At 42.4% G+C, this 14,495-nt stretch overlaps 1 protein-coding gene across 1 annotated transcript in view; it reads right to left on the bottom strand.

Annotated features, from left to right (window-relative positions):
- Nrdc (nardilysin convertase) overlaps positions 1-13,663 on the bottom strand; it is a 73,720-nt gene extending 60,057 nt beyond the window's left edge. Inside the window, exon 1 of the mRNA XM_028888793.2 lies at positions 13,165-13,663. Within this exon, the coding sequence (XP_028744626.1) occupies positions 13,165-13,358 (194 nt within the window). The 5' untranslated portion in view covers positions 13,359-13,663. The remainder of the gene's footprint in view (positions 1-13,164) is intronic.
- Positions 13,664-14,495: the final 832 nt, after the last annotated feature.

Below are 14,495 nucleotides of genomic sequence, written 5' to 3'. Positions count from 1 at the left end.
GCACTTTGTGATAAGACAGAGTATATTTACATTTTATATATATATATATATATATATATATATATATATATATATAGTGTAGAGAGCTATAAAGAATGTTTTAAAAATATTTCAGAGAGGGGCCAGAGAGATGGCTCAGTAGTGAAGAACATTGACTGCTCTCCCAGAGGACCCAGGTTCAATTCCCAGCACTGGCATGGCAGCTCACAACTGTCTGTTACTCCAGTTCCAGGGGATTCAACACCCTCATATAGACATACATGCAGGCAAACACCAATGCACATAAAAAATAAAAGTAAATTTAAAAAAATTTCAGAGAAAAAGATTTGTATCATAATATGACTGAAGAATTTTACACTAAACAACACAGAAGTTATAAAGAAAACAATCAGGGTGGGCAGTGAAATGGCTCAGAGGATAAAGGCACTTACTGCCAAAGCCTGATGACCTCAATTCAATCCTCAGAGGCCACATGATGGAAGAAAAGAACTGAACCTCACACACATACCAAAGCACACTACACCCCACCCAACCCCAATGTGCACAATAAGTTAAATCTTTTTTAAAAGGAAATAGAAAGCTTGTACTATATAGTGGCTCCCTTATCTGAGGCTTGGTATCAGCTCTACATATCTAATAACCAAGACTAAGCTACCAAGGAGAGAAGAGTGCTGAACAAATGATGAGCTACATCTTAGGCAGTATTTCATCACAATACTCCAAATGCTATACAATTTTAAGAAATTATTTCTGCAAATTCTACTTAATGTTTTTGGACTTCAGCAAATATAACTGAAACCTTGGGGGGAGATAAAAATAGGATGAATATTAATTTAATTTTTTTATAAAGCATCCTAAATAAAGTGAAACAGAAAATTGAATACTAGCAGAAAAGGTTAACAATATAAAATTGTTCTTCTGAGGTTAGAGAGATGACTCAGTAGGTAAGGGTTCTTCCTGTACAAGCATGAGGATCTGAGTTCAAATCCCCAGCACTCACATGCCTGTAACCTCAGCTATGGAGGATAGAGACAAGCAGTTGCTGGGAACTTCACTGACTAGCCAGTCTAGCCAAACCAGTCCAGCTTCTGGTTCAGTGAGATACTCTGTCTCAAGGTAAAGCCCATGCATGCTTAGACTTAGCTAAATTCCCCAGCCCAATAGATACGTTATAAATGCATAAAAAATACACACAAAAGTTATTTAGTGGTTAATAATAGATACAATGATTGTGGGGATTTTTAAACTTTTCTTTTTGGTATCTAGATTTCTTACAATGACCACACAATATTCATATTTATTGTTATTTAACATCTTTTAGCTACTAAAAATCAAAGAATACTAAAGTTCTATTTTCCTTTTCTATATACATTTAAACAAAAAAATTGTATTTTAGGTTAAGAATAGAGGTGCTGTTTTGAATGGGGTTTTCCTTTAAAAACAAAATTACACAATGTTTTGTTTGACCATTAGTTGTAATTCAACAATAAGTTATAAGACATTTTTCTGTGTCAATATACAAAACACAACCTCCCTGGATGGTGACTCATGCCTGGAACCCCAGCACTCAGGCACATTGCCATTACTTCAAAGCTAGCCTGGTTTACAGAGCAACTCCAGACCCGGTCTCAAACTGTAAAAAAAAAAAAAGAAAGAAAGAAAGAGAGAGAGAGAGAGAGAGAGAGAGAGAGAGAGAGAGAGAGAGAGAGAGAAAGAAAGAAAAAGAAAGAAAGAAAGAAAAGGAAAGAAAAGAAAAGAAAGAAGAAACACTTATCTTTCTATAGCTTGAATTATCTTCATTGTAAACTGACCATTACATAATCTTTGAACAATCGTGATAAAAACTACTGTCAACTTTTTACTATTATAAAAGCCATGCTGCAACCTGGACATGGTGGCACAGCTTAAGCCCAGCCTTCGGAGGCAGCAGCAGAACCACAAGTTCAAGACTAGCCAGTGAATTCCAGGTCAGCAAAGACTACATAATGAGACCCTATCTCAAACAAACAAACAACAACAACAACAAAAACAACAACTAAACCAAACAATAACCTTATACAAATAAATATCACTTAGTAACTATAAATATATGTTTTCTTCGGTTTGTTTGGTTTTTTGGGTTTTTTTTGTTTTTTTTTTTTTTGATTTTTCGAGACAGGGTTTCTCTGTGTAGCTTTGCGCCTTTCCTGAACTCACTTGGTAGTCCAGGCTGGCCTTGAACTCACAGAGATCCACCTGCCTCTGCCTCCTGAGTGCTGGGATTAAAGGCATGCGCCACCACTGCCCGCTATATAGTTTTGTTTTTTTGTTTTGTTTTGTTTTTTGGTTTTTCGAGACAGGGTTTCTCTGTGTAGCTTTGCACCTTTCCTGGAACTCGCTTTGGAGACCAGGCTGGCCTCGAACTCACAGAGATCCGCCTGGCTCTGCCTCCTGAGTGCTGGGATTAAAGGCCCGGCTATAGTTATTTTTTTAAGTGCTTGCTATATATTAAACACAAGCTTCCATATAAATCAGATATACAATATTGCCATGGGTTATTATTTCTATAACCTGTACTTGTTTTGTAACTTGCCTATTTATACTTGTTTTCTAGGAAATAAAAGTATTTTTAAATTTAATCTAAGAAATTTCTGGGAAAAATATTACTAGGAGTTTTACAAAAAATGCCTAGCAGTCATTTACTGTGTAATACCTAGCATCCACATACTGTATAAATGGTATTAGAGAATCGACACTGTGCTAGGCACACAGCGACTAAAGCAGATATATTCTCCACATTCCTTAAGTTTTAGTCTGCCAACATTTATTACATTGAGTTAGTAGGGGAACACCTAAAAGAAAACTGAAGGGCTAGAAAGATACCTCAGTGGATAAGAGCAATTGCTGCTCTTCCAGAGGACCAGGGTAGATCAGCATCGACATGGTGGCTCACAACTACCAGTAACTCCAGTTCCAGGGGATCAAACAATCTTCTGGCCTCTGTGAGCACCAGGCATGCACATAAAACACTCAAACACATAAAATAAATTTTCAAAGATTTAAAAATAAAAAAGAATCCAGATGTTATGGCACACACCTTTAATTCTACCACTTGGGAGGCAAAGGCAGGCGGATCTCTGTGAGTTTGAGGCCAGCCTGGTTTACAGAGCGAGTTCCAGGACAGCCAGGACTACACAGGGAAATTCTGTCTCAAGAAAATAAAAACACACACAAAAAGGAAGAGGGAGCATACCACTTAGAGAAAACCTGGTGCCACATGTGCCAGTGTACACTACTCAACACACAACTTTGCCTTCTAAACCAGTCTTGACAAAGAATCTAAGCAATAGCCTTCAGATTAATCTTAAAACATCATTCTCCTTTTGCCATTGTTCACACAAAGGATCCACAAATTCTTAGTGGCATTCAACAACTGTCACCTATTCTCTTCAGTATTCTCTGCATTAGCTATCAACTTCCACCAGTGCCCTGCTTTTCTTTCTATTTCTGTGATAATCAACATGACCAAAAGCCACCTGAAAAGGGTTTATCTCATTTTACAGCTTATCATCACGAAGGGAAGTCCAGGAAGGAACCTAGAGGCAGGAAATGAAACACAGACCACACAGACCATGGAAGATCACTGTTTACTGTCTTGCCCTCCATGGCTTGCTCAGCTTGCTTTCTTATACAACCCAGGACCACCTGCCCAGGGGTGGTACTGCCCACAGTGGGCAACTATTAAATCAACTATTAATCAAAAAAATGCCCCACAAAGTTTCCTATAGGCCAATATAATGGAAGCATTTTCTCAATAGGGGTTCCTTCCTTCTTCCCAGGTGACTCTAGCTTGTATAAAGTTCACAATAAATAAATAAATAAATAAATAAATAAATAAATAAATAAATAAATAAATAATACAAGCAGAAACAAAAAATTAACCAGCAAAACTGACTCCTTGTCAAGTTGACATACAAATACATCACTATTAACCCATAACCTTTGCTTTCTTGTTTATCTCTAATTTCTCACGTTACTATCACAATACAAAACACAGAATAACTTTCAAATTCCTGCAGTTTTTAAAAAATTTCATTTTTTTTTTCATTTTTGTTTTGTTTTGTTTGGTTTGAGGTTTTTCTTTTAAATTTGGTTTGTTTCGGGGAGAGGTTGCAAGGGCAGAGGGAGAACTTGAGGGGACAAGGGAGATAAGTGGGATCAGAATGCATGATGTGAAATCCACAAAGAATCAATAAAAGTAAAAATTTTTTAAATTTTCAACACTTTATAAGTTCAGTCTCTTTATATCCAACCTCTCTTTAAAAATCCAAAGTGAAGCTGGGCAGTGGTGGCGCACGCCTTTAATCCCAGCACTCAGGAGGCAGAGAGGCAGGAGGTTCTCTGTAAGTTCGAGGCCAGCCTGGGCTACAGAGTTTCAGGACAGGCTCCAAAGCTACACAGAGAAACCCTGTCTCAAAAAAAAAAAAAAAAGGGGGGGGGGGACAGAAAACAATAAAAATCCAAAGTGTCTCAATTGTGGGCTTCTGTAAAATCAAAAGTAAGTTACATATTTCTTATTCCAAGAGGGAAGAACCAGAGCAGTTACAATTAAATCAAAGCAGAACAACATCCAGCACTGTAAATTAAATCCTGTTAGCTCCATGGCGTGGTATTCAATCATGATTTCCTAGGCTCCAAAGAGCTCAGGCAACCCACTTTTCTGACTCTGTCCTTCACAGCACACAAAGCTCAGCCCACGGGCTCAGGCTGGCTCCACTCCACAGCTGCTCCGTTCTTGGCAGTCATCCCATATTTCTGACATCTCCAATATTCTAGAGTCTCCACTGAAACTGAGCCTGAACCTTCAGCAATGGCCTCCTGGCCTCTCATCAGGGGCTCTGACCCTGTCACATGGTGCCAAACCTCAGCAGCTCCCCATGACCCTTCATGCCCTCAAAAATAATACCAAGTGGGAGTCTCTTATGTTGCTGGAGGGCTTCTCTCCAGGTTCCACCAAGCCCCGCAGTCCCACAATCCACGTATAAAATAATCACTCAGACGCTTATATTACTTATAAACTTTATGGCCGTGGCAGGCTTCTTGCTAACTGTTCTTTTATCTTAAATTAACCCATTTTTATACATCTATACCTTGCCACGTGGCTGGTGGCTTACTGGCATCTTTGCATGTTGCTTGTCCTGGCAGTGGCTGCTGTGTCTCCCCTCCTTCTTCCTGTTTCCCCAATTCTCCTCTCTCCTTGTCCCGCCTATACTTCCTGTCTGGTCATTGGCCATAAGTGTTTTATTTATATAGAGCGATATCCACAGCACTCTTACACATTACCCAGTTTGGCTATCAGCTTAAGATGCAACCTTAGCCATTCTCTGTACTACAGCTTCTGTGTGCTGACCCTAAGGAAACACTTTGCAGAAGATTTCACCTCAGTGATGCCCATTTCGTATTAATCATGGCTGATACTTCAGCACCAGCTAACCACCATCAAGTGTCCACTAAAGCAATGGTTTTACTTCACTGGTACCAGTCTCTTGCAAATCAGAGCTGATTCTTAAGCCCTAGCTGCCAAAACCACAAAATCTTAATTCAAAATATCACACGAATAGCCTCAATAGAGTCTTTGAGGGATGCTTAAGTTCCTTTTGCAACTTCACTGGATCTTCTTATATCAACCAACCTAGAAAATGCCCCACAGACTCTCCTACAAACATTTTCTTAACAGCAGTTTTCTCTTCGGAGATAACCCTAGCTTGTGTTAGGTGACAAAAGACTTGTCAGAACAACCAATCAAAGTTTTCTTCATAGCTGCTACTGCTTCTGCTCACAACTTAGCCAACCACTTAAATACACCGCCATGCATACAGGGAGCGAATCAGCCTTCAACACTTGTGTGCACACTACTTATTTTCTTTTACTTTCTCCGATTTCTCCACTTCACAGGACATTTTTCTATCTCTTCAAAAACCAATAATTCCACAGATACTATGAATCTTGTCACTTCCTAACTATCTGAGGATTATCTTCACTTTCAAATTCTTTAAGTGCTAAACACGTCATCTCCTCCACCCTGAAAAAGCTCTCCCTCTACTCTAGGCAACGCATTATCAAAAAAGTTCTCATCCCTTCCACCTTAAACTATCTTCTTGGGCTAGAAGTGGCTCAGCAATTAAGAACACTGGCTACTTATTCCAGGGAACCTGAATCCAAGTCCCATCACCCATATGGTGACTCAAACTGTCTGTAACTCCAGTTCTAGGGGGTCCAAAGCAGCACTCTTCTGCTCTCATTGGGTATCAGGAATACATGTGGTGCACAAACATACATTGAGGTAGAACATCTACACACATAAAAATTTTTTAAATAATTATTTTAATCTTCTTGAGGTGCTGGGAGTATAATTCAGTTTACCTGGCACTCACAAGGCACTGGGTTTGAGCCCCAGCACTGCATAAACTGTGTGTGGGAGCATATGCCTATAATCCTAGCACTTGAGAGGTAGATGTAGGAAGATCCAAAGTTCAAAGTCAGCCTGGGTTACATAATGAGATTAAGGCCAACCTAGAATATATGAAACTCTGTAGACAGGCAGGCAGGCAGGCAGGCAGGCAGGCAGGCAGGCAGACAGGCAGGCAGACAGACAGGCAGACAGACAGGCAGACAGACAGGCAGACGGATTTCTTTTAAAAAAAATCTTGAAAAATATCTCCCTGGTGACCTAAAATTTCATGCTTCCCATTCATTCTTTTTTTTTTTTTTTTTTTTTTTTGGGGGGGTGGTTTGAGACAGGGTTTCTCTGTGTAGCTTTGCACCTTTCCTGGATCTCACTCTGTAGACCAGGCTGGCCTCGAACTCACAAAGATCTGCCTGGCTCTGCCTCCCGAGTGCTGGAATTAAAGGCATGCCACAACCCGGCCCCATTCATTCTTTAAACAGTTCAACACATCTGCTTCCTTATTGTTTCTTTGAAAGCATTTTCACCAGGAATAAATTCTTAGGTCTCTGAAAGACTTCAAATCTTGTTACTGTACAGTATCCAGTAATGAGGATGTCGGACACTCATTCCTTGCTAAAGTGTTCTCTTTCAGTGGGTCTTCACTTAAGTTTTCCTTCTGCTTCTTCCTGACTGTCAGTTTCTATTTCTGTGGTGATATATTATATACCCTAATAAATTTGCCTGAAGATCAGAGAACAGAAGAATCCACTAGATTAAACATAGAAGCCAGGCAGTGGTGGCACACACCTTTAATCCTAGCACTCAGGAGGCCGAGATACATTTGGAGCTCTGTGAGTTCAAAGCCACCCTGGACTACATGAGACTGACTCAGTCTAGGAAAGAAACAGAGTCAGGCAGTGGTGGCACACACCTTTAACCCAATACTTGGGAGTCGCAAACCTTTAATCCTAGCACTAGAAAAGTTGAGACAGGCAATGATATAGGTGGGCAGAGAAAGGTATATAAGGCATGAGACAGGAACTAAAGTCCTTTGCCTGAGGAAAGCTTTTCAGGCTAAGAAGTCCTAGAGGTAAGAAATGGCTGTGGCTTGTTCCTTTGTCTCTCTGATCTTTCAGCTTTCACCCCAATATTTGGTTCTGGGTTTTTTGTTATAAGACCATTTAGCAATTCGTGTTACATATTTCAATTGTTTAGGATTGTCCTGCTATGTCTCTCTCTCTCTCTCTCTTTTTTTTTGGGGGGGGGGGGGGGGGGTTCCAAGACAGGGTTTCTCTGTGTAGCTTTGCGCCTTTTCCTGGAACTCACTTGGTAGTCCATGCTGGCCTTGAACTCACAGAGATCCACCTGGCTCTGCCTCCTGAGTGCTGGGATTAAAGGCGTGCGCCACCACCGCCCGGCCCTGCTATGTCTCTTAAAGGTCCTGAGCCTTAAAGAGATTAACCTGCTCAAGGTCACATAGCTTAGACTGGGAACTGAATACACAGTGACTTTACACATTGATACCTATTACATTCCATTTCAGTGTCTGCTCCCTGACTCTACCACTACAGATAACACAGCCCCAAATGATGCCCTCTTCTGACCTCTGAGGGTACCAGGCATGCCCATGGTACACATGCATACATGCAGGGAAAACATTTATACACATAAAACTTAAAAATTTTAAGGGCACTGGAGTGTGGATTCAGGTATCAGACCAAGAAATAGAAGGTTCTAAGTTCCTAGAATTTATATACAAGTAAACACAAAATGATTTTTTTTTATAAATCTAAGAGCCTATGATCTCACCACTAACTTGTATGTACACATACAAAGAAAATTAATCCGTCACATATTCAATGAAGCACTTATTATACCACTAGGTTTTAGTAAAAAAAAAAAAAAAAAAAAAAAAAAAAAAAAATCAACAAATCAGCCCATGTTCTTACCATTCAATACAAAAGGAAATTTTCTCTTAATTTTTATATATGTCTGCCTTCTGATAACTTGGATTTGTCTAAGGTTTCTGCTTCTAAGTATCTCACTATTAAACTAGGAAATCAGCACATATTAATGTCCTCAATATAGCTGGAGTGTGCTCTTTCTGTTCAACAACATAATCAATACTCAGACACAGCCTGTACCTCATTTACTATGCTTTACTTCCTATAGTAAGCACACAGAGATAACCGGGCCAGCAGGTAGGTACTCGGCAAGCCTGACCAACTAGCTGGGTTGAGATCAACTCCAGAACTCACACAGTGGAAGGACAGAACCACCTCTGCAAGTTGTCTTCTGGCGCGCGCGCGCACACGCGCGCACACACACACACACACACACACACACACACACACACGTCAAGGGGAAAATGTAATCTTGGAGGTATTGTCAACATTTCAAAAAGAGAGAGAAATAAAAATAAAATTCTGCCAACTATGCAAACTGATAGAGCTTTGATGGGATTATTTCACCATAATATTCCTCTAAACAGGTCTGGTGTTCATTCACCTATTCAAAAGACTTAATATGATGACTATGTACTATAGTGGATCATGGACAAAATCCTACAGAAACACAATGGAAACAATCAGTTTTGGCTAGAAAGGTGTTGCACAAGTTAACATCTATGTGCAAGTATTAGAAAGGTGATTTAGTTCTGGGGTTGCAGACTTTTGATATGTTTGTTTCTAGATACAAAACTTCACAGAATTTAAATTCCAAGATCTAGTTCTGAAGTTTTCCACATTATTTATTTATTTATTTGTATGTTTGTTTATTTTGGTTTTTTGAGACAGGGTTTCTCTGTGTAGCTTTGGTGCCTGTCCTGGATCTCTGTAACCCAGACTGGCCTTGAACTCACAGAGATCTGCCTGGCCCTGCCGCCCTGTGCTGGGATTAAAGGCGTGTGCCACCACCGCCTGGCTCCACCTTTATTTAAAGTGAAAAAATAAAAATAAAATTTTCTTCAAAAGTCAAACTGTAAGACAATGTGGTGGTGCACGCCTATAAATCCAGCACTCAGAACTAGCCTAGTCTACACAGTGAGTTCCAGACCAATTAATGAGAGCCTGGCCAAAAAAAAAAAAAAAAAAAAAAAAAAAAAAAAGTCAATTTGAAACTTCAGTACATAAAAAAGGTAAAAGTGGTCAAAAAGGGAAGCTCATGATTTAAACAAAGGCCATAAAATAGAAATTCAACAATTTACTCAGAGTAACCATTAAGCATTATCTTCTCTGCTTGGTGTGGGTTTGTTTTTTTGTTTTTTCCTTTTTTGTAACTCAAAGTAACTCTTAAGCATTGTCTTTTCTGCTTGGTGTGTGTGTGTGTGTGTGTGTGTGTGTGTGTGTGTGTGTGTGTGTGTGTGTGTGTGTATGTGTTGAAACTCAAAGTAACTCAAGCATTATCTCTTCTTTTGTTTGGTTTGTTTTTTTTTGTTTGAGACAGTGTTTCTCTATGTAGCCCTGGCTTTCCTGGGACTCAATTTATAGACCAGGCTGGTTTTGAATTCAGGGATCCTCCTGCCTCTGCCTCCCGAGTGCTGGGATTAAAGCTGTGTGCCACCCAGACTGCAACCCACATTCCAGAGAGGCTAGCTAACAGGAAAAGACCCTAGGAGGGACACATGGATGACCCTGTGAAGGAGAAGTGGATGAGAACTACATGAGTGGACTGGGTGTGGGGGGTTGGTGGCAGAGGGCGAGGAGTGGGGGATGAGAACATAGGGAAATGGGAGGGTCAAGCTGGAACAGGGACAGAGTGGGAGGGCAGGGAGGAAGATACCATGATAGATGAGGACATCATGGGAATAGGAAGAGGCAGGGTGCTGGGGAGGCTCTCAGGAATCCACAAGGTTGACCCCACCTTGGTCTGCTGGCAGTGGTCCAGAGGGTGCCTGGACCAGTCTACTCTGGTGACCAGTCTAGCAAATAACCTAGCTGTCATCATAGAGCCTTTGTCCAGTGACAGATGGAGGCAGATACAGAGATCCATGGCCAAGCACCAGGCTGAGCTCCAGGAATCCAGTTGATGAGAGAGAGGAGAGACACTGCAGGCAAGGGACGTCGAGATCATGATGAGAGGACATGCAGAGATGACGGGCCACACTAGTGGAAACCCATGAACTGTGGACTGGTGGCTGTGGAGCCCCCATGGGACTGGACTAGACCCTCTGGACACAGAAGACAGTTGTTTGGCTCGAACTGTTTGGGGAACACCCAGGCAGGGAGATCGGGATCTGTCCCTGGTGCATGGGCAGGCTTCTGGGAATCTGGTGCCTGTGGTGTGACACCTTGCACAGCCTTGGTGCAGTGGGAAGGGACTTGGACCTGCCTAGGCTCAGTTTGCTGGGCTCTGCTAACTTCCCATGGGAGACCTCGATTTGGGGGATGTAGGGATAAGGGGTGGCTTGGGAAAGAGGGCTGGGGAGTGGGAGGAGGGAGGAGGGAGGTCTGTGGATAGCATGAGGAGTAGAAAATTTCTTAATAAAGAAAAATGAATAAAAAATCAAAAATTAAAAAAAAAAAGCTGTGCACCACCACATCCAGGTGCATTATCTCTATTTTGAAGTATTCCTTTTCCTTGTCCCACAAACTAGTTCATTACATTGGAACACTGGAGGATTAGAAGAGATCCTACATACTACTATTCAACCAACTGAGGTTCAAGTCCTGTCTCATACATTTCTAGAAGAAGCTCTCTAGCCACTCTAGCTTATCACTTCCTACTCTGTTCTTTAATCTACTCTAACATACACACGTCCATGAGGGTTCCATACACCTTAGGTCCCTGATTTTGCTTCCCCCTCCTCAGTCTGCTTTTTGAGCCAGGGTCTTATGTGGCCCAAGCTATATAATGACTCTTGAGTTCTGATTCTCCTTCCTCCACCTGCACAGTGCTGGGATTATAGGGGTACATTACCATGCCCCACTCTCGCTTACTTTTTTTTTTTAAAGATATTTTTATTTATTATGTATACAACATTCTGCCTGCATGTATCCCTGCAGGCCAGAAGAGGGCGCCAGATCTCATCACAGATAGTTGTGAGCCACCATGTGGTTGCAGGGAACTGAACTCAGGACCTCTGGAAGACAGCCAGTGTTCTTAACCTCTGAGCTATCTCTCTAGCCCCCGTTTTACTTTTTAAAATGTCTACATCCTCCTACACTATAAGTTTAATCATTTTTGTATGCCACTCTGGATAGAAAGTTATTTATTGCAGTATATATGACCAAGGTGCAGAAATGCTATTTTGGCATCTGACATAAATTTAGTAAGTATTTCTTAAGGCAATTTGCAAAAAATAAGGTCAATGAATAAATACATCTAAAACAATTAGAACAGTATCTGACATTTAGCTATTATTGGGTAACTTTATATGAACAGGAAACCAAAAAACAAACAAACAAACAAAACCCACTAAAGCCTGTACTGACAATTTAAACTGGGGGGCAAAAACCAAGTGATTTTATTACTTTCAACTTACATGTTACAACTACATCTTTTTTTTTTTTTTTGGTTTTTCGAGAACAACTACATCTTTGACAAGAAAAGTTATCCCCTATTTATAGAGACCTTGACCCTGACGGCCTGTCAAAAAATATACAGAGAAATGAAGCTAGTCTTGAAGTGGGGAAGGGGGGGGGGCTGTGTCACTGCGTTCTGGACCTGAGTTTTCTGTAAAATAGGAGTGGGAGAAAGTAGGAAAGATCTCTAGGGTTCTTTTCTACTCTTTAACACACTGTAGGCTTATAATAAATTTGGACCTAGACTATTTAGGTTTCTAACTCAACACGAATATGAAACTCTTTAAAATATCGGCAAATAGCACAAGTGGCTGTTTTGTGTCAAATGGCCAGTTTCATTCAAGCTCCAATATTATTTCACTGCCTAATTCTAAGCAAGAAAAACTCTCTGGGATTTCCTCAACCAGTGAAACGAAGCTGTTAGATAATATGAACTATTTCAAATACAAGATAGCCACATTTTATGAAACAAACTCTTATGTCATTCAGGTGGGGACTGAGTCACCATTCATTACTGATTGAAACACTGGATTAGATGGGATCTTACAAGCCTATCATTCACCCAACTGAGGCCCAAGTCCTATCTAATACATTTTTTTGGAAGAAGTCATCTAGCCAATTCTAGTTACGGCGGACTACCCATGGTCACAAGCCACTCCATCTTTGGCCAGCTATGTCGTAAAGTTCTTTTACTAAAACCACACCATCCTCGTCGGAATTGTCACTCCGTTTTACCTCTCTTTTATTTAAGGGACTCTGATATACCTTTGTATTGAAACTGAATAGAAATAACAGACACATCTCAAATAGCCTCTCCTCGAAAATTAAGATCGCTGTCAATCTTTCTTCATAACACACCCACCCCCCCCGCCCCATCCTGTCTTCCTCGTGGAAACCTCAGTCCTTGCCTCAATGGAAGTCAAAATTAGCCGGGCGATGGTGGCGCACACCTTTAATCCCAGCACTGAAGGGACAGGTGGACCTCTGAGTTCGAGGCCAGCCTGGTCTACAGAGTAAGTTCCAGGACGGCCAGAGCTACACAGAGACTCCTCTGGAACACCCCAAATTGCCCTTGCCACCTCCACCCAAACACACATTTGGGATGAGAAGTAATAACGCCCTGTTGCTCCTCCGGGAGACACGGAGACCAGAAGTCATGGCAGCACCAACCGAAGCCCGCACCCTGTTCTCCCCAGTCCGAGCCTCGTCCCTCACCGGTACTGCTTGGGGTCGCTGGGAGACTTGATGATCTCAGGGTCGCCGGCATTACTGAGAGACCCGCTCCGTCCCTCCTCCTCAGATTCATCCGCTCCTAGACGGGCAACCCGGCCGCTCTCGCCCAAGTCCTGTCCATTGGGCTGCAGGTCTGGACAGCTGCAGGTGGACTTCGCCTTGTTTCTTCCAGGCATGGTCAGCGTAGGAAAAGGTCTCGCAGATTCTTCACACAGACCCCGTGCTCCGATTCGCCCCAGAGCCGTAAGCTCCCGCCCGGCCTCACACCACAACTTCCTCCCGGTGGCACAGACTGCAGCAACCGCGACTCTCCTCAGCCTTCACCAGCAAGTCGTCGCGCTGGACATCCCGCTCCCCAGGACCACCTCCTCCTCCTCCTCCTCCTCCAGCCACTCCTCCTCCTCCGCGTCCCAGGGGCGGCGGCGGCGGCCGGCGTTGTTGCTGCCGCAGCCGCTGGGGAGGACAGGCCTGAACCCCTCCTCCAACCCGGCCTCGCTCACACCGACTTCCTTCATCCCACCCTCCTGACAGCCAATGACGCTATAGCTTCTAGCCAATCACAAGGCTGGACAGCCGTCACGTTTGCCGGGACAGCCAATAGGAGCATGAAAGGAGAGGAGCCAATAGGAACAGGCCGGGTTCCTGACGCACCCAGAGAGCATTTCGAAACCCGACGTGGGCGGGGCGAAGGGAAAGAGGCGGAGGATGATGGGAGAAGCCTTGCTGCGATTGTGACGTGCTCAGGTGGCTGTTTTAAGGAAGCCGCGTCGTGCGCCGTGTCCCTGCGGAAATACTCCCCAGCGAGACGACCCAGGGGGGAGCCAAGATAGTGAATGCTGATCTTCCTCTTCACCCATTTGCCGTGTATTTCTTCGACTCTGCTCCCAGAGTGACTCAGCAAGTCTTTTAAAAGAGCGGAGCACCGGAAGTCTTTTCCTACCCTATCCTGAGATGGACGTTGTTCTTGTGGGTCACTAAGCACCGGAAATAACAATTGCACCTTTCCATCCTGTTGGTTCTTTTCTCGCCCAAAAATCCGAAAGAGTGCCTAAAAGACCGGTTTGGTTATCTCACTCCTGTATGCGAAATGTTTGTTTGTTTGTTTGTTTGTTTTGTTTTGTTTTGTTTTTAGCTTCCCCACAGACTGGAGTCCTCGGTCCTGCCTTTTTAAGTTTAGCCAACTTTTACTGAAAAGCAAAAACATGTTAGGCTGCCGCCCTCGAGTTACTTTCCCAAGTTTTTTGTTGTTGTTGTTTGCCAGAGCCTTTGCTGAGACTGGAACAGACACACTATAAAATAAAAAGCCGATGACA

The sequence above is a fragment of the Peromyscus leucopus genome, chromosome 2 (genome assembly GCF_004664715.2).
Source record: "Peromyscus leucopus breed LL Stock chromosome 2, UCI_PerLeu_2.1, whole genome shotgun sequence".
NCBI lineage: Eukaryota > Metazoa > Chordata > Mammalia > Rodentia > Cricetidae > Peromyscus > Peromyscus leucopus.
Note: the sequence above shows the minus strand (reverse complement) of the source record. Positions and strands in the feature narration are given on the sequence as shown.